General features: G+C 37.2%; 1 protein-coding gene across 2 annotated transcripts in view; it reads right to left on the bottom strand.

Moving 5' to 3' along the window:
- Window positions 1-2,296: 2,296 nt before the first annotated feature.
- RIT2 (Ras-like without CAAX 2) overlaps window positions 2,297-24,838 on the bottom strand; it is a 292,935-nt gene continuing 270,393 nt past the window's right edge. The window contains exon 5 of one of the 2 annotated variants that reach the window (XM_012725756.1): window positions 2,297-2,777. In XM_012725756.1, the coding sequence (XP_012581210.1) occupies window positions 2,550-2,777 (228 nt within the window). In that variant the 3' untranslated portion in view covers window positions 2,297-2,549. The remainder of the gene's footprint in view (window positions 2,778-24,838) is intronic. The other variant, XM_004683869.2, reaches the window with a different exon arrangement.

A 24,838-nucleotide genomic window follows, 5' to 3' on the forward strand; every position in this document is an offset into this window, starting at 1 on the left:
GAACAGCAGGCAAGAAAGGGGATTTCTACTGAAGCACTTGAGGTAGCTCCCTGGCTGGTGGAGGTCGGTATCCACATCATGTTGCAGTGGCTGCCAATAGCTTTTTAGGGCTGAGACTTAACCCCTCCACCCCCAGGGAGATCCTGGTAGTGCTGTACGATTTTCAGGATTTTAGTTTGCTTTTGTCTGTTCCTTTGTTCTTTTTTTATATTCCAAATGTGTATAAAATCATGGTATTTATCTTTCTCCTTCTGTCTTAGGTTGCTTAATATAATCCCTTCCAGTTGCTTTCTTGCTATAGCAAAAGGCAAGATTTTATCTTTTGTTTTTAATGCTAAGTAGTATTCCTTGTGTATATATATGCACCATATTTTCTTTATCCAGTCATCTGCCATTGAACAGTTGGGTTGTTTTCACAGCTTGGTTATAGTAAATAGTGCTTTAATGTACATGGAATGCAGATACCACTTCAAATTAATATTTTGGCTTTTTTTTTGGTAGAGTCCTAGAAGAGTAACTGATGGACCAGATGGTAGATTAGACTTAGTGCCTTGGGTCCCTCCATATTGTGTTCCATAGGGGCAGGACAATCCTGCCAACTGGGTTAGGGATCCTTTTGCTCTGTACCCTTGACAATATCTGTTCCCTCAGGTCTTTTTGACAGGAACCATTCTCAACAGGTGTGATATGGTTTTGATTTGCATCTTCACACTATTATTATTTATAGACAGTACAGCCCGCAGGTTTTCAAATGTGCAGGTTCATCAACTAGGTGCCAATATTATGTTTCCTAGATTTCATATTCTAACAAACAAAAGTTTGGTGGAATAAGTATTCACAGGCTCTTTCCAGACTTAGGAGGGTTCTGTGGGTCAGGGATTGCAGGTGGTGAAGAAGGTTCAGATGGAAGAATATGCATGCACCTATTTTTACATGATAAATTAGTTCTAAACTGTTAAAAATCATTATCCTGTCATTATATTATCAACTTCTTAAAATTTTGATTTTTGTTCCTTCTGAATGTGTTACAATATAAAGGCGTAGCATAGATTACTTAGAGGCAAAACAGGACGGGGTGGGGATTGCATATGCGCTGCTTCATAGAAGATGAAAACTGAAAGGGACAGAGTGGCAGCTGTTCTTAGCCATCAGGAAGTGCACCCCAAGTGCCTTGATTCCATGCCTGGAGCGAGGAGGCTCAAGCTGTGCTAAAGCCCCATGTACAATATTCTGAAGGTTGAAATTTCAGTGTTCAGTAGTTGAAAAATGATAATCTCTAAATTCTGTCCAACTGTATGCATTTTACGATGTAAAAATGTGTCTTCTCGCCTGAGAATTTATAATCCCACTGTTATTCAGCCAAGTGAGGCTTCCAGCTAGATGTTAAACTACCTGATTCATTTCTGCATGCTCAGAGATCAGTAAGTGCCAGGGGCATTGTGAATAAAATAAGTGCTGGCATGTTGAATGGCAACTCTGCCCTTTACCCCTCCTTTTCTCTAATTTATGATAAATAGTGCCCCCCAACCAGCAAAGACGGCTTGATAGATGCCATCTCATTCTTACCTATCTATGGCTTCCTCTTAACACTTTGTGCTTTCTGAGCTTGAATCTGAATGAACCAATTCACAAACTAGAGTAAAAGAATGAATGGGTATTTTCATTATAGGGTGTTCCACTGTAAAATAATCAAGAAAAAAGATAGCCTGGTACCCAGTGGTACCATGGTTTTGATAAGAGAACAAAGGATTTTTGGCAAAATATTGGGAGGACAGAGGGTATTTGGAGTAATCAAGTCACTTGTGCTGCAGCGGTCCCTAGTGCAGGTAAAGCACCTTCCTGCGAGCAGAAGGGTGTCCTTTAGGCATGTGTGAGCCATCCTGTTCATAGGATGACTGCACTTTCTGCTTTCTGTGCTGTTTGAACTCACAACCTAGTAACTACACTGTGGCCAAAGTAACCAGGCAGAGCACTGTAAAATGGGATATTTCATTTTAGCTCCTCCATTGACCCACAACCAATGCCCAATATTAATGATTCCTTTAAGATTCAGTTTTGGATTATTCAAGTAAAGTGCCATGTCTTCTACACTGAAGGAAAGACCAGGCTTCAGACTCTTGCTCTGAATTGTTTCCTGAGCTGCTTTATTATTTACTGAGATTCCTGAAATGCAAACAACCCAAGCTTATCAGGCAAAGGCAGATCCCCTGAGCCTTTTATCATTCTGTCTGCAATTTTGAATATTTCCTCTATAACCAGACCGCATACCAAATGAAGCTAGACTCTTTAAAGGGAAATGAGGCAATTGGAATGTCAATTTTATTTAGTAATATATTGTAAAAACTAAACAGCATATCCAGCTGATTGACAAAATCCATCCAACTGTTAAGGGCAAAACAAAACCATCTCAAGAGGTACAGCTATGCACATTTTTACCTATAGGCAGGTATTTAAAGAAAGCGAGAGACAGACTATTGAATGAGAATACAACATCTGGAATTGTCCAACTGATAAACTTCAGAGAGAGAAGGGATTTAGCAGCAAGGAGATCATGTCATGCTTTCTCTCTTCTTCTTCAGTGAGCCTTTTAACTTCTTCCACAGGCTGTCTTTTCTCTTCAGTTTCTTTTCCATTGAGGATAGCATGGACTCTTTCTTACGGATTTCCCTCACTAAACCATGAAAGGCATCATCAATGCAGAATCTGAGGGCTGCAGAGGTCTCGAAGAAAGCACAGTTGTATTCTCGGGCCAGGCTCAGGCCTTCTTCTGTAGAGACCTATGAGAAAAATCAGAGAGAGAAAGGGACAGACTTTTAGATCCAAAAGTATAATTTTCTACAAGGGCTGTGGACGTTAGCTACATGAATGAATAGTAACATGGGAGATTTGGATTTTAGGAGAGACTCTTAAATGTTAAATTTGAAGGACAGATGAGATTTCATAATTTCTGAACTAGAAACTGATTAAAACTGAAAAATGGAACTGGGAATCAAATTTCCAGGCCAAAAAATTAAGTGAGAAAGCATAGTAGGAGGAGTCTGATTTTAAATGAAAAGCTGCTAGGTCTCAGTCTCGAAATAGCTTGATCTCTAGTTGTCAGTTTGCTCGTCTGTGGCAGCCTTCTAGCACCCACCTCAGAGGCTGGTGATGTTAGGGTGAAATATGATCGCCGATCACACAATCAAATGCACACGGAATGTGATGGGCATATGTTTAAAACTGTATATTTTTATTAGTGACAGTCTAGAGATTTCACTTAAAATCAAGTCAGGAAGTTGCTGTGAAACTTCTAAAAACACCACTATTATGATAAATGAGCTTTCCTTAGCAGAGCACTTGGGGCCATTCTTAAAACCCCCAGTGTTTTGTGGTCCTGAACCGTGGCGTGGCTCGTGTTACTGGGGCAGGTGGGTCCTCCAGGATTGTAGACTGAGGCAGGGACTGGGCTTCCTTTATCATTCCTTTATTGTCTGCTTGGTGCCGAGATTACATTAGAGGCATTAGAGGGATTAGACAAAATGATTAATATAATCACCTGGGTTTTTATAAGTATTAAGATGTAAGCATAGGTGATACGCAAATATTTAAAGAGTGGATTATATGTCTGTGTAGCTGAGTGCTAATAATTATGCTCAAAATTTAGCACTCAAAATAAGTGATTAGATTACTCTCCCTGGCTTGAAAAATACAGAAAGCTGTAGAAAGCTGTCATTACTCTGTAAGTTGTTTGCCTTTAAGTTACTCACATGTTTGTTCATATAATAGATATATATATTTATATACATTCACCATTTCTCGCCATGTGGCTTTATGACCTGTCTAGTCGAGTTTATTCTTTGAAGCTGATATCTAGAGGTTTGTAATCAGAGCATCAACTATTGCTTCTTAATAGATACACTATATTTATTGATATTCGTGGTTGAGCTGGGATAAACAGATCTATCTGATTCCAAACATAGGTCCTTTCTAGCCTGTTAGATCAACCCACCGGGGTTAAACTGAGACAAGTAACTCATGTATTAGCCCCTTTAGCCATAGGCTCTGAATTCTCTCCTTTTGCTTTTACTCCTCCTGGCACCCGTTTGCCAGATACACAGATGGCTGGGGTATCTCTGGGGCCTTCTGCACGTGCAGAGGTGTGCATGTTCGGTTATGGAGGTCTGATTAAATGTAAATTGAAGGGAAGAAATAAAATGAGCCACCCTGATCCTGCTCTCACCAACCACAGCAATCCTTTTTTTTTGAGTTCATTCCTCAGTATCCTAACTCAGGAAATGCAGATAGGGTGATACTTGGCTGCTTCTAAGTCTAATTAGCTGGTCTTATATTCCAAGATTATTGCACAGGCAATAATCTAGCTAATAATTTGTTTTGACATCGAATATGCTGCCTGATTTTTTCAGACAACAATCTTACCCATCTAGAAACCGGTGCACCTGTTTTTTGTTTTTAATGCAAAAACCCCACACCTCTGAGCCATTTTCCACATTAATTTACTTTCATTAGTGGTTATAAAACATGTATATAAAATAGCTTCAAAACAGTTCTAGGCTGTTGGTTGTGGTTTGGTTTATTTCTGTTGTCATTGTATTCTGGGTCCCAGGCTGAAAGAGCATCTCTTATCTGGGAATGATGGTCCCTTGACCAAGCAGGCAGTCAAGAGACAGAGGCAGTTTTGCTCACATCTCACTGGTCAAAAGAGAGAGAAACCTAAAGTAGAGAAGCAGATGTACACTCATCTCACAGAGGAAGGTGGCAAAGATAGGAATAAAAACATAATTTCAATACAGTAACATTTACATTCTGAAATCTTTTGAATCGTATTATGTTATGAAATATACTAAAATGGTACCAAAGAATAAGACACACAAGAAATGATTTGAATCCTAGTAAAAAGAAGGCAGGGGAAAATACAGTAAGAATGTTGTTGGACTTTCCCTATTAAAGCCCTGGAAAGCTACAGCAGGTCAGGCGGTGAGGTATTAAGGGCAAAACATCCCAGTACAAAGCAATAAAGAAGCTAGAATCAAGGTTGATATCTATATCCACATGTGGAGCTTGATATATTATTGGGGTGACAAGGGGAAATGAAAGTGCATTCAATAGTACCCTGAATTTAAATTATCATTTTTCTTTTTGATGTATGGAGATTATTTCTACCAGCACAGAAAGCTGATTTTAATTTGGGGAGAGTAGTGATGGTAACTAAATGAGCTTTTTTAATATACATTTGAAAGTTTGCACTTGAAAACACACATACTTGTGAAAGCTTTCCTAATAATAGGTAAATTTCACAAATTGGAGACATCCAATTGAGATCAGAAAATAATTTTACATGTAAACATTATTGTTACAATCTTATGCAATAAAACAGTACCTTTTTCCTAGATGACATTACTGCATATTTTAGTACTTGTAGGAGGTTGAAGTTCATTTAACTAGTCACCATTTTGGTAACTAATATAGGCACCATGAATCCTCTATTTCAAAGCATGAAATGTAGATGCATATATTTTTAGATTTATTGTCAGAATATGAATTCCATGTTGCTTAAGTAACTCAATGTTTCACATCTATAATGATATCTAAATGGCAATTAAGATTAGTAAAACATCTGATCTTTGCTATTTCCTTAAAAAAATATCACTAGGTCAGTGACCTAAACTTTTCTAATGTTTAAGAACAAAAGTAAAAGCATACTTAAAAACAAATCTTCACATTTAAGTACATTTCTTCCATCAAAAATCATAAATTTGTTCTACCTTTTACTTTGGATTTCATATGCTATAAATTCAATGGAAGAACTTGAGTGCAAACATGTAAGAAAAAAACTTAAGTTCAACAAACATTAACTTAATAACCTTTTCATATTCTGGGCTTTATGTTCAGTAATTATGGTCAGTTTAAATGTCATTAATATTTGAACAGTATCATCAGGAATAATTTTGACTTCCCTAATTTAGCTGAGTGGTTCAGAACCACAGTACTAGGGCAAAAAGTAACAGCTTCTTTTCTATTGAAAGCCAGGGTAACTAACATATACTTCAACTTGCCTATCCAAAGCTCAAGTATTTATTTTTAAATCATAAATATTCATCCACATCATAAGTAACTACAGAGAAGCATCAGAGTGTGGGAAGGATTTTAATAACTCTTAGATTTAGGATCATCAGGTCTAGAGAAGTTAAGCATATGTTCGAGGTGATACACTTAATTAAATAAAACATACATCAAGTTCTTCTCTCTTCCATAAGGATTTAGGACTTCCCACTTGTTTCCTAGTAAGTCTGTCTAACATGTAGTTGACTACATGGATGTGAGGTGTTACAACATAGATGGTAGACAAGTAGCATTGAGTGCTACTTGTCTTTATATTTTTCCTATGTTTCAAATATCGAAACTTAGGAAAAATAAATATTGTAAAACGATGATTTTGGTGGAGAGGAGTAACTAATGCAGATACCATTATGCTAGTCCTATGTCGCCCTCAATTGCAAAGGCGGGAGTTTGTGAGTGAAAGTGCCACCTGGAGGTTTTAGAAAGCATTGGCAGAAAAAATGGGATAAAGAAAATTGTTTCACACAAGTAATAGAAAATTCCTATAGCCCAGGGGAGCCATCTTTTTAATATATGTGACCTTTTTCACCGAGGAAGATCACGGAGTAATATGCCAGGTACTCCCTGAAATGCCATTCCCCATCTGCCAGAGGAGGCATTACAGCACAGCCGCAGCTGCGTGGGGGGCTGATGACACTGCTGGGGCCCAGTGGCAAGCAGAGTCATTGCAGCCCAGGGCCAGCTGCTCGTGGCAAGCGCGCCGCCCAATTAGAGCTCTGGTCCCAACAATCTGCTGACTTCAGGAGGCTCAGTGATCTTTATATCTTTTATCTTTTACTGAGCTTGACAAAAATAAATTGTAAAGGTATTCAGGTAATGGTGGTTGACTGGTAAGCTCTGTAATTCTTAGTAGCACAAAAGGAAGCTGGGATACTGTGCTGCTGTAATTGCTAACCTTGAATGAGGAGAGATTGGCAGAAAAATGGGTCTGGCTCTTCCAGGAGAAGCCATGCAAGTGAATTATCTTTATGGTTAAACCTATTGGGCACTATTAAATCATTTAGTGTACAGAACAATTCTTTGAGATTTGTTTTATACTTTTTAATGTTTTCATTCTTACCATGGAGTTATACATTTTCATTATATAGCCTGGATCATCAAGCTACTGGGAATCAGTTTCTTAGAAAATTTGGGACCAGCACATCTCATTTATTGACTTGAAGGAAAAGCTGCCCAAATGTAGATTAATTTTTTTTTTCATTTAGCCATATAATTGGTTTTGATCATTTTTAACAATAGGAGTAGACTTGGTTTTGACCTGCTCTAATTAAAGCATGTTGGATGTATTTAACCTGATAGATCTACTTCCTTAATATGCAAGTTTTCTTTTAGAAGTAATTTTCCCTTTAAAGTAAGGGTACAGATGTCATCCCTAACTCCTTACAAGGAAACCAAAAGAAATCACTGGCTAGGAGGCCCTACACTTAATTTGTGGGAAACTCATTCTTGAAAGACTAGAGACTGGCTGGAAGGCTCATCACTTCCGGGTGCTCCCTCTGTACTGCACTCTTTCTCCAATTCTCTTTTCTAGGTGAGTGAGTAAGAACTGTCAGCTAAAAACCATGCATCTTTTAGGCAACTCCCTCCAACTTTTAGACTCAGTTATGTTGGCGCCTCCTTCCTTTATCTTGGGCAAGGCATATGACTGTCTCCCCATCCCCACAGTGAGAAGTCAAAGCATGCCACACCTTGGCCACAAGAATACAGGTTCCCACTCACCATCCCACCATAACTGTCCCCTGAAATTTTCCTCTATAGACTGGGAACAGGGCAGGTAAGAATGAGGGTACAGTCAACTAATCCAGTTGACTTGGCCATTCTCTGGGACTGTATTTACCATGTGGAACACCTTGCAAACCTTAGAACCTACAACTCCTCTACACAAATAGCTCCTTTTTGCTTTTTCCCCATCTGGTAATTTTTTATTTTTCTTTCCCCCTGTCACTTGCAGGTCTGTTCAACTTTTCACAGCCCAGCCCACCTATGGTGCTGTTAGTGCTCTCTGCTTGCATCCATGAGGGACACTATTACAATTTACAATTAGTTGGTTCAACTCACCCAGCACACTGAAAGGTCTGTAGCAGAAACTAGATTGTGTCTGCTTTAATCATCACTGTGACGATGCTAATAAACTATTTGATTCTGACAATGGCAATGACATCCCATACAGAGTCATGAACAGAGTCCATTATAATGATTTCACCAAGCAGTGACTGCAGGCCAGGATGCAGTCACTTCCAAGTTTATCTGGGCCACACTGTGACCTTTAGTAAGATTCTTGACAAAACTTACTGCAATGAATAAAGAGTAGGATTTCTGAAATCAGACTATTAACATCCGAATTCTAGTTATACTCTTCTAGGCTTGGAATTTTAGTGCAATTGAAGCACAGAAAGGCTACGCAACTCCCCATCTTTAAAATCCTACCACATAGAAGTGTTGACAGGAGTCAGTGATCTTTATTACATGACTAGCAATTACATCATTACTGGCATATTGTCTATACAAATAAATGTTACTTTATTCAATACCTGAAAATGTTGGAGGAGATTCTCAAGTCCTTTGATTATACTATGGCCTGCTTTCCTTTTTTCCCACTTGTCACCATGGCTTACACACACTATGTGATGTGACCTCTGTCCACGTCCCAACACTTGGTCATGTAGCCCCACACCTGCCCAGTATAATCTTCCTGCCTGTAGGCAGTTTATGCAGGTTGTTTGCTGTGCCTGGGATGTGCTCCCCTAGAACTTTCTGACAATTTCCTTCATAGCACTCAGGTCCCAGATTGATTAACTATCATCTCCACTGAGACACTTTGCTTAACTTATTCTTTAGAAAATATTCTGCATATTGCCAGTAATGATATCCCATTACTCTGGCTTATTTCTTCTTGCGCTTGCACTTACTCTCTGAAATCATCTACTAACTTGTTTTTGCACTTCTGCAGTACCGTGCAAAATCTGTGACTGTAGGGATTTATTAGTCAGGGTCACTGGTCCCCAGAACACTGACTATCAGAAGGTACTCAGTAATAATCCACCCTGGCTGTAGGTTATCAAAAATAGCAGTCAAGGTTGTCTCTTAGGACAACAGAAAAAAAAAGACAGTTCAGGTCACCTTCACCACGATCCAGGCAACAATGACATCACTTATAAAGTGTATCTAAACCCTTCTTAGTGGTTCTTGTTTTTCAGAGGAGGGTGCCTTCCTCTGAGTCCTGAATGATAAGTAGAAATTCCCTAGGTTGAGGGGAGGATGTTGTGTGTTTCAGGAGCAGGAAAGAGTCTCAGACAGAACGACTGATGAAGGCCTTAGGCAGAAGTGATAGTGGCACTTCTGTGGGATCATCAGTAGTTAATGTGGATTAGGACAGATAATGAAAATGGAGTAAACAAAGGACAGGATCATACTCATGAAATCTGTTTACAATTCATCAATTGAGTAACCAAAAAAAGTATTTCTTGGATGACTACACTGTAAAAGAAAATATATAACGGTTTTCTTTCCTCTACTATTCTGGACAGCCACAGATTGAATGGAAAGAAAAGCGAGACATAATAAATTAAATGGTGTGGCCAATCCTTCTGGGACATTGGATGGTAATGGCTCTAGGGTAAAGGGTTTAGACTGCTTTGTACAAGAGACATTTGAAGTCTCCAAGGCCTTGTGCTTTTCATCCAAGAAGCTCTGGAATGCTGGGGGAAAGGTTGCCATGGCAGCCAGTAGTTGCTATGAGGAGAAGAGAAGGTTAATGCTGTTTTGCTAACAGCAATATCTGGGCTTCTTCTTTGAATTTTTTTTTTCCCCTAAGGGCTTTACTTTTAAAATATCTTGCTAAAATTATAAGTCAATAAGCATAGGCAGTATATAATCTATGCATATTTAGGAATAGGCATATATAATTTAGGCATGGTATATGCCTAAGGTTATCTTCATATACTTGTACTCATACATAAATGTGTGTATTTGATGAAAATACAATGAATATTTTTTCATAATTTTTAAGGAAATTAGTTCTGAATAGTTAAGTTGTATAAGTGGCCAACAATTTTATTCTTTAAACAGCAAAACATATTTCAGTGGTTAGTACATTAATATATTTCTATTAGGCAAAAACAGATATAAGAACTTATTTAATATGCTTCTAACAATTAGAATTAAGTAATAAATTGTATAAAACCGTACAGTCTGGATTCCCTACAGAATAAACAGCCACAAGGACAAGGTGCTTCATGCCCCTGACAATACCTCATAGTTAGTGTGTGGCACAGGAACAAGGCTCAGTAAGCATCGTCCCTGTGACTTTGTCAGGTGGGTGGCTAAATAAGCAGAAAGGTGACCTGGGAGGGACCAGCCATTTTACCATAGCAAAGTCTCTCCAGGAATTAAGAAAATTCTCACTTGATTTGGTGAAGACCTCAAATCCTTTCCATTAAATGTTCATGCAATGTATTCTGAATGTCATAAATGCCCTGCTTCATAAACTGTCTAGAACGTTTGTACAGCAGATTCTCTAGACAGGGTAAGAGGAGAATTGAGTCCTGCTATTGCCTTGGATGGAATCTTGGATCACAGTGCAGATAATTTCTTTTTAAGATTTGTCTATTTATACATTTAAGAACTGGGAATAGGTGGAGGGGTGAGAGAATTTGCTAGAGACAGAGTGGGGAGCAGAACAGGCAGATCTACTGAAATACACTACTGAGGAAAGCAGTAGGGAGACAGGAGAGGTCTGCTGTGCCACATGGGTCAGCTCCCTGGCCAGCTGCAGTGGCTGCCAGGAGCTTGATAGTATTAACTTTAACCCCTGCACCACCAGGGAGGCCCAACAGTGCAGACAATTCTGAGGAGTCAGAGGTATCAGGATTTTATTAAGTTTATGCTCAATTTATGTATTCTTTAGGATTAGATTTTGAAAAGAATGACCCTGACCAAAATAGTTTTATTATGAAGGATAGGCTTCCCCCAATTAATGTTCAGATATCCATCACCTTAGCATGGGGAGGTAAAGTCAAAGACCCCATGAGCTTCAAGAGAAACTGATAATACTACCTTAAGGAATGGGATTACACAGATATCAGGTCATCTCCAGCAACAAACTTTTAATTAGATAAACTCCTTTAAGGCAGAACACATGCCTGAAGAGACCATGCATATGACAGATGGATTTTGATGTGGAAGCAAAGGCTCGGTTTTGGAAGAGTGTTTCCTGGGGTGGTCACAATAAAATACTACCTAGCTATAGAAAAAAAAAAAAAAGAAAAAAAAAAGATTCTGCCATTTAAAACACCATGAATGGATCTAGAAAGTATCATGCTTAGAGAAATAACAGAGACAAATACTGTATGATTTCACTTGTATGGTACATAGAAAATCAAAGCAAACAATGAACTAAGTAAAACAAAATTACACTTTTGGACTATAGAAGCTAACTGGTTACAGGAAGGGGACAGGGGAGAAATCAGGTCAAGGGGTGATTATTTGATGGATAGAATTGAACTTTCAGTGGTAAACTTCAAATAGTATATACACAGATTGATCGCTCATGATCCACACCTGAAACTTAAATACTATTATAATGCTAGTACTTCTGTAAACATTTATAAAAAACATGTTCCTTTCACAAAACTTGTCTAACAGCAAGTTCCCATCCCTTGGATGTGGAAAAAGTTACATGTAGATTCAAATGGCTGCACAGATGACAGCTTTTAACTTACAAGAAACCCCTCTATTCTCAGAAACTCCTTCCATTTGTTGCCTCCAAGGCCCATCCCTCCTCCATGAGCCTCCTCCATGCCTGGCCGTGGGCACACAGCATGAGGGAGGTGATCTTGACAAGTGTGTTAAGAAGCAGCGGCACCAGTTTCTTCCTCCACATTCTGGTCATGTCAGAGCGCCGAGCAAACAGCATTATCATTTCAATGCCTGTCAGCTCACTGACATTATCTGTACTCTGTCCTCCACAAAACTGCTGAGAGCATAGTCTACATTTGTCAAAACAGTGGGTCTCGCTAAAGGGAGTGTTCTATTTATGATGGTCTCTGAAATCTAATGTCTGGAGTTCAAATCCCATCTCTGTCACTTACCAGATGAGTGGACCTAACAGAGTTACTTACCACCCCTAACCCTACTGCAGTTTTCATAACTGGGGTTAATAAAAGAAATAGGGAGAATAAAGAACTTTTAGATGTTAAATTTGGAGACTGTCATTTCTTTCATTTTTTTTCCCCCTGCATCTTTTGACTGTCTTATGTCCGCTTAGAAATCATGCAGTCTGGATGAGTGAATTCAGTTTCTAATTTTTACAAGGACAGCCAGAGAGTGAAGTAGGGGACTTTCTATTATCAGTTATTTTGATGCATGACTCCATTCTTTAGAATGGCTGAATCTTCTTTGGGCCTATTTACTGTATGTGTCCTAAAAATACTGTGCTGAACCAAAGCTTTTTTTTGGTCCAAAAACAGCCACAGTTATGTTTAATTAATGCAATCACTTTTTGCCTGAACTTGTTTCCAGTACGGATACTGTGAGTTCTCTGGCTGATGTTTGCTCTCACCTTTCCCCTGCAGGACCTTTAATATTGCTAGTTATCATCCATTGTTGATTTTATTCCTTCATCTTTTCTTCTCACCCTTTTTATCCTTTTTGTATTCACAAGTCACTATTTTACTAAATCCTTGGCTTTACTTAATGAAGTATTTGTGGATCCTTGAAATTGGGTGTGATTTCTCCTTAATTTTGTTTTTATCTTTCTTAGTCTTCACTAAGGGTTTCACTGCATATTAATAAATTCCTTTCATCTGTGATAAATCCCTTTCAATCTATCTCCTATACCTAGAATCATCATCAAATTGGTTTGAAAACATGATTCCTATGAAAATAAGTTAACTCATAACTATCAAATCAACCTAACTTTGCTCTTGAGATCAGAACTTGGCCTTTTGCAGTGACATATAATTTAGTTAAATCCCTAGTCTCTTTGAACAGCTATAATTTGTCTAAGTGCCAGTCGCTGGGTAGAGAGGTGGAGCAGGAGATCACTAGTGTGATAAAGCTATCAGGTACCATTGTTCCTAAAATACTCCTATGAATGGGAGCATATGGACTTCTGTATTTCCAGAACACATTCCCTGTGATGGTTTTATTCACATTATCAGGCCATGATGCATAGCCCTTACTGGGTGAAATCAATATTATAAAGAAAATGTTCTCTCTAGATTTTCTATCAATTTTCCTTACTTGGCTTTACAAATAATTCTGCCCCTCTTCCATATGGTAGCACTTCTGATACTGGACACCACAGAGGAAGCCTCCACTCAAGGCTTTACCACTGACTATATTCAGAACATATTATGCCTTATTTTCAGAAAACAGTGATCATTTTCAGAATGTTCAAGTGAAAAAAAAAATGTCTTTAAGGACAAAGTAAGTTGGAGTCATCTAATTACTTTTCTTTTTGCGTGATACAACACTCTCCCCTAAAAGATGTTTAAAACAGATATTGAGTAGCAATGACCATGAAACTTAGGAAAACCATGGACTTACAGCCAAACTACATAACTGCTTAAGTACAGCAGACAGTGAGGGTTTGCAAAACCAACTCCCTTCTAAGATAAAGGCAGATTGGGGCACTACATTTTAATTTGTGAAAGAAAACAACACAAACATAGGAAGGTGACATAGATTCTGCAACCTTGAGTTGTTAATGAATTAGGAGGTGCTCTGGAACCAATTATGCGTCAAGAAAAAGGAAGACAGTGAAACTTAGAAGTGACTTTTATAGTTTTATCTTAAAAGAGGTGGGTTAAGTTATTGCCTGCAAGGTACCACAATGACCACTCTGATTTGGACAACAGTGTCCCAATTTATAAAATCAAGGGAGAGGATGATTGCTGTCGTCTACACCCAGTTTTCAGTAACTTCTCAAAATCATTGTTATTCTTGCCTTTCTCCAACTGCTGCCCCCCTCCACTTCCCATTCTGAGTGATTTGTTTTTAGTGTCTCACTTCCAGGAGTATTGTCAACATCCAGCTGCTAGCCACGCCCCAAAGTTCCGTTATTTAAATCTATGTGTACTTTCCCCAAGGTATCATTCCCTCTGCTAAGATCCATTGTAAGCAGTGTGTCACTTCCCTTAAATGCCACAGTCTTTGAAGTGTTATCTTTACCTCCTACCCCATATATATACCCAGGAAATGTATGGGCCAAATGCCCTTGCTTTTCTTATAATTAGTCTTTGGGAAGACTTTCTGCTGTCTTATTTCAGTAAGTATGTGCCATCTCTAAGAGAGCTATGGCTATTAGCATAAATAATTAAAATCAAGGCTCACTTACCAAACTAATTTGTGATGCAGGCTTATTTAGCTTATAGTATTTATTTGCAGACTGATCTGAGAAATGTAGGAGTCCATGTATTTAGATTCTTTGATAAGTTTATTATTGCTCTATTTAGGGGCAGTGGGTCTCTCCATCAGTTAGATTCCTTAAGCCTATATTTTTCCTCTCAATGGGAGTTTGGATTATCCATTAATTTTGCCGTTACTTCCTGGATCTGATTCTTGGGATGCATAATGAGTGCATTTGCAAATTACTGGGGTGAACATTTTGCAATTATGAAAGCAATTAATATTTTGTTTGTGTGAGAAGGAAAAAAATCATCTAAGAATCAAGTATTCAGGCATAAGAAATGTGTGCACATATGCTTGGACTGTAATTACATAAAAGGAAGGCATTTGAAAAGACTCATGCAAATGACCCAATTCATGGACAATTTAAGTACAATCTACTTTAACTTGGAAAATGTCTTCATCTTCTCAGAGAACCATTGACAAACAGCCTATCCTCGTGAAAAAGGAAATATTTACTGTCTCCATAGGTATTTTACAACATTAAAATTCTGTTGTGGCTTTTGTAAACCTCCCCTGGAAAATTACAAGTGAGATTAAAAGGAACTCCGACAGGCTGGGGAGGAATTGATAGATGACCTGCCATATTTAAGACAGCCTGCTCTCTGCTAAGGTCAGCCCTCACATACTGAGAGGACAAAAGTGAAACAGGAGGTCTAGGCAAAGCAGGAAGCTGAAAGAACAAAGTGTGTCAACATCAGTGATTTCCAGTCCTGGCCTAAGGGAAAGGACTATTCTTTTATGTATGTGAATATACAGTGAGTGCTAACCAGCCTGTTTGTTTTTCATTTATACATACACATGGAATGTATATGTATGCATACATGTAGTATGCAGAGAATATTTTTTATCTAGGCATTATTCCATGTCCTTGACTTATTGTCATAGAAGATTTCTGCTCCTCGCTGTCACTAATCTTGTTGAGTTTGTTGTGCATTTAACTTTCTGAATGAGTTTTTTGGAATGAACTGGGGTTAGTTCAAGATAGATTTTAGTGGTGAGTTACCATTAACAAAATAATCTACATCAGGATGGCAGTCCCAAGTGCGGGTCTCAAGGCAGCCTAGCAATAAATTGCCCTCTGGGTACCAGAGCCTGCCAAGCACCCGTCATTAGATGTTCAAGTTTCCATGGATACCTCATCCTGGGCACAGGTGAAATGATAACTCTTCAGAAGCTCTTTGCACAAACACTATGGCTTAGAGTTCAGGGGAGGTTAGCCTAATTAGCTACCAGAGGGAAGCAGGTTTCTATGAATAGCTTCCCAAAGCCCACTTTAATTAAAGGACAAAAAAGGATGAGGAAATTGTAAAAAGGTAGGGAAGTAGAATTTTAAATTCTGATTTTATTAAGAATCTGATTTTATTGCTCCTTTAATGTTATTGAATGACTCCTTGTTGTCTAGACAGAAATTTCCAGAGTTTTCTTTTCATGGACAGGAATGCTTTATTTTTGGTTTTGGGAATGAGACGAGGTTCTGTAATCATCTCCATAGATACATACTTTTTTGCTTGGGGAGAAAGACTTTCCCACCTTTCTGAAATTACTCATTTTTTTTTTTTTTTGGACATCTATCCTTCTATAAAGTTAGGCCTAATAATATAGTTGATGGGATTGGCCTTCATTTTGACTTCAAAGTAAGCAGCTACCCAGGACTGGCAATTCAATGACTTGCATCTTTCTATTCAAATTTTTGATACTGATAGTACATGACCTATACCAGTTAAAGACACCCTTTCCTGAGAATTTTGGTAACACTATTTAAAAACAGAAGTGTTTTGGGGGGAGGAATAGCTAAGTTTTTGAAGAGCACATCTAAAGACCAAGTTGATAGAAAGTTAAGAAAAAGACAATTTTAATGATATTGTTATGTATAAAGCCAACTGAATTGGCATTACAGGAGCTATTGATTCATTCTGTGAGTTTCACTGTTTGAATTAGTGTGCATGTCATTCTGTAAGAACTGAATGGGTTCTGACTAATTCAGATGTCAGGTTTTTATTTTAGCATGGGACTTTGAATTGAATTTCAAGGACCAGCTAGCATAGATATTACTAACATCCAGAGTGTTTTAAAATAGACTAGAGGGAAACAGAATATTGTTTTCTTGGCACACCAAACATTGGTGTGCAGATAAGTATGTACTCTTTTTCTCCCTCCCTCTCATGTGACTTAGAAATATATTCATATATAGAGTGGCTCTATCTAAAATGTGACTGCATCTAAAAGTGGGCTCCAATCTTCTGATGTAGATAGGGTGTTTTGATTATGATATGATCCTCAGGGGCACTGGTTTATGGGGGATGAACCTTAGGGAAAGGTCAGAGAGAAAAGACGCTGAAAGAACTCCCATATTAATTTCCACAGATCGAAGACAGTTTGATCTGAATTTACTAGGCTTTCCGTTGATCCTGGAAATGTTTGAGGAGAAATTGCAGCTCTAGGTGGGCCACTCAGACTGTCCCAGAGAACCAAGATGTGCAGGAGAAATAAAGAAAACACTCATGAGATAAGGAAGAAAAGTAAGACTTTCCCCAGGGGGTGTCCAGTATTATAGTTATTTTAGACCATTTAGGAGGTTAAAAGCTACAATAGCATAGATATTTTAGCTCACAAAGCAGAGTAACCTATTGAGGATCAGTAGTTCCCACAGCCACCACAGAAGTCAAAATGACCTACAAATGGAGCTTTCTTTCCAGATAGAAGCAGATATTAACCCCTTGTCAATAGAGCTTTACCTTTTTGCCTAATAGATATAATGCAATTTCAGCAGTGAAAAAATGTTGATGGAACAAGGAAAGAGGGAGAGCAGGTGAATTATCACTTCTTGTCCTTGGCATCAATCCCATTCTAAAGGCCCTAATTCTTGGGGATGGGAACTTGAACTAAAGAGTAACAAACAGGAACACCAAGATTTGGTTATATATTCACACAAAGTGAATTAGCCTTTAGCTAGAGCTAAATAATTAAAAGTCAAAGGACAGGTTGAATATTTCTTGGAAGATATAGCGGTATTATTAGCGATATTAAATTTCTTCTTTTCTAATGACACTTCATTATGGGTGGGGCCATACAAAATAAAAATCAATTTCAATTATGTCTGAGTTGAGACTGCTCAGTACAGTCTTCCCACCTAACTAGTGACTGAAAGAAGACAGAAGGATGACGGGTAGGAGAGATTCCAACTGTTAACACCAATTGATTTAAAAAGAGTCATTTCCAAAGCAAAATATCAAGCAAGGTGTAGAGAACTATTATCAACAGAGAAGATGGTATTTCATCAGTGTAAATGTGAAAAGATAACCCACATAAGCCCTTGTTTCTATTTACTAGCAGACTCATGTACATTTCATCATGAACTGACATTTGGATACACAATACAGCCTTTGCATGCTGCTGCTATGATTCCCGCCCATTCCCTTCTAGAATCATCTCAGCTGTGTCCCTGGACTCAGGTAACAGAATACTTCATGTCCTTTGCTAGTCTTTCTGCCCTTACCTCTGTACCTGCTGTGACTTTAGCTGGAATTAACTTTCTTGTTGTTAATAAACAGTAACTGTAGATCAAGACTAAGATGAAACATCAGTGTCATTATCATGCCACTCTTGACCTTTCCAAGATGAGTTAAAAATTTTGTCTCTTGTCACCTTGTGATAAATACCATCACAAAAAGAATGCATATTTATTTCCATAGCTGTTTTTGGATTGATTTAACTTGAAATAAAGCTCTTGGAAGAAAGGAAAGGTTCTTAGTATAATGGATATAGTCTAAGTTCTTATTCACTGAGTTCAAAATGAATTATAATAAGCAGAAATACAAATTGTTTAAATTCTTGCTCGCTTACTTATTATGTGGCACTAGGCAAATTATTTTACTTTCTCTGAACCTCCGCTTACCTGATTTTCATTTATCTAGAATTCAATAGAGTATAAGTATATGCCTTTAATAAATGGTTGATTATTAAAATTGTGGAAGAATTCATTTGAACAAACATGTTAAAGATGTTAAGACCTTCATCTTGAATAGTGGAAAATGTGAGCAAACAATTTAAAAATTCACTTTTTCCTTTTTCAAAATGAATTATATCTCTTGGATAGAGACTAATAGTATGGTGCTTACTGACTAGCAGCAATGTGGTTTGGGTATATTTCCTCCCTCAAGTATGAATTCTATTGCAGTAAAGAACTGTATTGACCTTTTAAGTGAGGCAGGAATTAGAAGTATTGGCACATGTCTCTTAGCAACCTTTTCTTTTTTTTTTTTTAAAGACTGTCAGTTCATATAGGACTTGTTGACATGGCATTTACCCTTGGTAGAAGGAAATCTAAAATAGCTGAAATAGGCTTGCTGGATGGTGATAGCAGAAGAAACTCCATGGCATGGAATCCGGCCAGACAATTAAAGACTGAAGGGAAGACTTTCCCTCCCATTGCCCATTATGACCCAGGAGTTGACACAAGCCCTTAGCTCTTCTGATACCACGTTAAACACTGAGAAGCACTGGAATCACCAAGTGAGTATTACTTATTTCAGAATTACTCCTTCCAAGTCATTTTCTTTAGATACAAAACAATACCTGTCTCAATCACTTATTATTTATCTGGCACTAGGCCTATTATTTTACCTCCCTATCCTCAATAGCAAAAACACTCCTTCATCCCAAATTTCCTTCTTTCTTTTCATGCATAGCAAGCTCAACAATATGAAAAGTTCAGTAGCACTCACAACTGTCCAACTTTTTATTCTTTAAAGATTTGGGAAAATTGGAACCTTTGTTCCAATTAAGAATATGCCAGTGTGCCCTTTAAGAATACAAAATGGTACAGGTGCTGTGGAAAATACAGCAGTTCCTCAGCAGAAAAAAAAAAAAAAAAAGAAAGAAAGAAAACCACTAGGTCTAGTAATACCATGTCTGGATATATACAAAGTAAGTGAAAATAGAGTAAGGGAAAGATTTGCAGAGTCATGTTCATGTCACCATTATTCACAGAAACTAAAATATGGAAGCAACTCAGGTTTACTGACTGATACAAGGTGAAATGTGTATGTGTATATGTGTGTATGGATATATATATTTTTCACCCTTAAATAGGAAGGAAATTCTGAAAAAGGCTATAACACGGATGAGTCATGAGGACATTACTTGGAGAAATGAGCCAGTCACAATACTTTGATTTTACTTAAGTATGGATTCCACTCTATGATTAACAGAACATTGTTTTAATTCCACTTCTGTGATATACATATAGTAGTCAATTTCATAGGGGTAGAAAGCAGAATGATAGTGATCAGGGGCTGGGTAAAGGAAAAGTGGAAAATTGCTATCAATAGAAATAGTATTTTAGATTTGCAAGATGAGAAAACTGCTGGAGATTGAATAATCATGTAAATGTACTTAACAATATGGAACTATGAACTTAAAATACACATAGCTTAAAATTTGCCATTTAATCATTTTGTCATAGTTCTCAAAGCTGTGAAAATGCCCTGCTTTACTGAAAAAATGGATTAAATATTGTCTATTCCTCAGAAAGTATATATAAAAAAAACTTTCCTAAATCCAGGTTGTTTTGCAGACTTTTCTAAAAAACAGAAATAAATCTCTATAGTTTTTCTCACTGTGCTTTTTACCAGTTTCTATCCTCCATTGAATTTCGTCAATATGACCCTTTTCCACAAAAAAATGTTTACCATTCCTTTGTGTTCCTTTATCTTTGAATAACATACATTGTAGATCCCTATTTGTTCTTCCCCAACAAGCCAATCTATTAATAGTGTCCCATTATATTCCAGCAATTTTAAATACAAGGCTGAAAAACTAGCTTTCAGGAACAGAAGATAATGATGGATTATAGAAATCAGTTGGACATGAGTCCTTCTGCATAGGTATTAAAGTAAGCCAATGTATTATTACAAGATGGTTATAGCTACTAGAAAATAAACAAGGCCATTTAGCAAAAACTGACTTCAGGTAAAAGCAAGTAACTTTCCTACTCAGAGATGGCCATGAGAACTAATGGAGTTCTGGAAATGTTACGCCAAAATATGGCACACTGGTATATTGAACATTTAAATCAAAGGAGTTTTAGAATAAAGGAACATGAAAGTCACTCAAACATCCCCCACCCATAAAATAAGTCATAAAACCCTCCTATACTGGAAGAAAGAACATTATTACTCCAGAGTCAAAGGGACATGCGAGGAAAAAGTAAGCGTTGGGAAGGTCCCCAACATCACGTCCTCTCTAACCTGTCATTTTTCTCTAAGACTGCACACTGTACTCTTTCATCAAACATAAAATACTCAATTCTGTTTCTTTGGTCTTCATTTCCTTATGAAGGCTTCCATGTTATGTAAGCTGTCTTTTAATTTTCAGAGCCAACCAAGTACTCAAGAGGGTTAAGAAAAACTACTTCCCCCTATACAGAGCATGACTTTCCATTGATCAACCCAGAAACACTGGGAAATAATAGGGCCCTGGGAGAGGGAGAGGCAGGGCAGTAAGAAGGATGCCTGTCCTGACATTTGGGAGGTGTAGGGGTGAATCTTCACCAGAGACAGAGTGGGGAGCAGAACAAGCAGACTGATGAAGTACACTGCTGAGGGGAGCAGCAGTCAAGACAGGAGAGGTCTGCTGTGATGTGTGGGTCACCTGCCTGGCTGGGGATCAAACTTTTGTGGAACTGCCTATGGACAGCTTCATAGCACTGCACTTAAACCTGTTGCACCACCAGGGAGGACCCGCTTCTCTGTTTTGACAAAACTGGTGAAAACTATATCGTTAAGTAGTAAAAAGAGGTGCCTTTTTAAAACAATACACTGAAAATATCTACTCATCCACAAAAAATAAAATTGCTTTCAGCCTTCTATGCAAGGAAAAGACTAAATATTGGTGTTTTCTTAAATATTTATGTGCTATAAATAAGTAAAAGTATTTAAAATTCCTGATATTTATGAACTGATCACACAGTCTGAGGCAGAATCAACATCTCTCACACTGAGAAAAGCAGATTGAAAAGAAATCAATTAAAATCAAAAGTATGTTTTTGGGTATATTTTGAATAAATGATAGAAATAGCAGTATTAAGAAACAGTCTAAGCTAAGACTACTAGGAATAAACTAATGCATAGGAAAATTATTTTCTAGATCTTAGGTATGGACAACTAAAGCATTAACAGTCTATACAGAGATAACAGACTGAAATTCGTCTCCCTTTTAAGTAAATGTGTTTTAAGTTCTTATTTAATGCCAGGTTCAGGCTGTATGCACACAATCACAGATTGTCCCTACCCTCCATGAATCTATATTCACTAAGTAAAACAGTAATTTATTATTCAATTTAATGTGAAATAGCTATAATGCATGCTATGAAGGATGATTGCATGAAGCTTTAATTACAAATTTGAATATATTCTGCCAAGCAAGGCAGAAAAAGGAAACTGAAAAAGCAATAGTGGAGCAGAAGTGATAGAAGAATTGGTATTAACAAGATATAGCATGTCTATGGCACGATGGCTGGACTAGTCCTCTATTGGTTAAAATAAAAATTTAAAAGACTTCCAGGAATTTTTTTTTTTTTTTTTACTTCATTTGTCTCTAGCTTCTAAAGGCTACACAAAAGAGTTTTTAGAAATGCTGGACCTGGCATGAATAAGAAAGTAATGGAATTGACAATTTTACCAATGCTGTGAAAAGCAATTAATCAGTGTCACAAGGGCCAATAGGTTAGCACTTCCTTTAAACAAAGCTACAAAGACAATTTCCAAGTCTATAGAACTTGAAAAGGAAAACCATGCAAACTATTTATAAAGTGGCTTTACTCCTTTAAGTTTCAATTCAGGGATGATTTTATCATCTGCATATTTAAATATAATTGCTATTTTATTTGATTTCCCTCCTTTTCCCTCAATACATAGGTGATTTGGCTGGGTCAATTTCTCAGTGCCTAATAACTTTACTGGAGGGGGAAATTCTGAGAAGCCAGAAAGAAGTTCTTCCTCTTTTTTGATCCATAAATTGACAGTATCCCTCTACTTTCTGTGAAAGCCTTGGCCTCATCTGAAAGGTAAGATAAAACACAGAAGCACTACAATTACCTTTTTCTCAGACAGTATCTAGGTGGTTCTGGGAGATATGGTCAATCTGTTAGCCAGGCATTTTCTTTACATTATTTCAAGTGTGCAGATAGAGTAGGATTTCTTAAAATACTGAAAGTTATTTGGCATCATGGATATGTAAACATCCATTTGTTCATGTTTATCAACATTAGTATGAAACATTAGAAGAAAAACTATTTTTAGCTAGGTATCTTATTCTTATATTAGTTTTCCCACCAGCATGTTTTTTTTTTTTTGTAATGAGACTAAAAGCATCCTGAAATTTCAGCTTTTATATGTAGTTAAAGAAGTACAAGTGCCTTGCGATCACATGTGTTTCTATTAAGTTAATATGCAAATGTATGATAACAAATTGAGGCTTTAATTTTTTTAAGTCTACACTAGGTTCTCGTTTTCTTGATAGTAAAGAGACAAGAGAAGTAGATAATGAATTTTTTTTTTTTTTGAGAAAGTCTACACAGACAAGTCAGGAAAGAGTAGGCTATGGTGAGAAAGACTCCAAGTTGCAGGGGCACAAATGACAATCCTTGTTGCATACACTGCTTATCATAGGTTGCCTGAGGACTCTGCTCATTTTAGCTTTCAAAGCTAAACTTAACAAGCCAGAGAGAAAAAGTGCTGTGGGGGTCCTCACAGTACCAGTTGGTGCTTAACATTCATGGACCAAAACAAATCACCTGACTCCTTACAAACAGAAGCAAACTATGGATAGAAAATCTTTATGTCCAGAAGGCAAAGAGTCAGGCACACTTCATAATGATCACCAAACCCTAGGGTCCAAAATAGATTTCTGATGGACAGTTATGCATTTTCTTTTTCTTTGATTCCCCAAAGCCAGTTTCTGTTGTTAGAAATCACACCCACTTTATCACTTTTCTTTTTCTCAGTGCTATTCTGTAGATGAATTAATGAATAAGTAAAACATAATGTGATAAATTTATGTGAATAAGAACACAAAGGATCTTTAACAGCTCAAAGGTGGATTCAGCTCACATAGGTAATAAAAATGGATAGGGGTCTGTCTTTATAGTAGGGTCTAATGTAAAGCAAAGTAGGAAAAAGAAGATTGCAATAGCAGAGTGGATCTGAAGAAGGATGTTTCCAGGTCTAGGCATATTTAAATGTATAAATAGCTAGAAGAGATAAGAGAAGAATGATCAGAGGACAAGGATAGACAATTTTTATAAGTCCACTTCATTATTTCATTTATTTAACAATTATTTACTGGTCCTTTGGTATATGCTAATCCTGTAACTGAGTCTGGGCACAGAGTATTGAAGTAATCCCAATCTTAGTACGGGGGTAACAGGCTAATAGAAGAAACATTACATCATTTTAATCTTTGACTTTCACTAAGTATTTATATAAACAACTATCAGAAAATGAAATTTTAATGCAAGTTATGAGAAAGGTAAAACAATGTCAAATTTAAATGATTCCTTTTTTCAAGTACCTTATTTAAATGTCAAAACAGACAATCTTGTGAGACAATACTATTATCATGCCCATCTACAGATAAGGATATTTAGGCTCAAGAAGGTTAGTAATTTGTGGAACATCCCAAAGTAGAGCTGAAATCTAAGGATTCATATTCTCAATTCTTGAGAGTATGTAAGAATTTAATGTAGTGAGATGTGATGAGCAGAATTAAGAAAAGAAGTGACATTATCAGACTTACACTTTCAGAAATATCAGTACCTGTTAATAGAATTAGGGAGTTTACAGTAAGAGAAAGAAAGAAATTTACTGAAGCATTTTGAAAATTCAGGAAAGTGATTTGATTCAGGGCAGTAGTGAAAGAGGTGATGAAACACTGTTTACTCTATGGACAGACTGTATGCAGATTTCAGGGGAAAATATTTTTAAAAAGTATTGCTTCTAGTTTTGTAGGCTAGATAGCCAGGTATGAGAGGTATTTAACATGAGAGATAAAAAATGCCTGGATGGAGAAGTTTGGAGCTAGAAAATAAACTTGTGTTCAAAAATCTAAGTTTGAGATGACAATTATTCCAGTAGCAATGAAGAAATGACTGTGGTAAATGAAACAGTCTGGATTTCAAAGATAAGGAAAGTAAGACTAGAGATGTAAATTTAAGATATAAGTGCAACAGTTTCTTTTTACATCATTTTGTACTTTTTTTTTTTTTTCATCTCAATTGTAATCCCCATGGGTTTCCCAGCACCAAGTCACC

This window comes from Condylura cristata, unplaced genomic scaffold, assembly GCF_000260355.1.
Source record: "Condylura cristata isolate star-nosed mole 26May11 unplaced genomic scaffold, ConCri1.0 scaffold00016, whole genome shotgun sequence".
In the NCBI taxonomy this organism is placed as follows: Eukaryota; Metazoa; Chordata; class Mammalia; order Eulipotyphla; family Talpidae; genus Condylura; species Condylura cristata.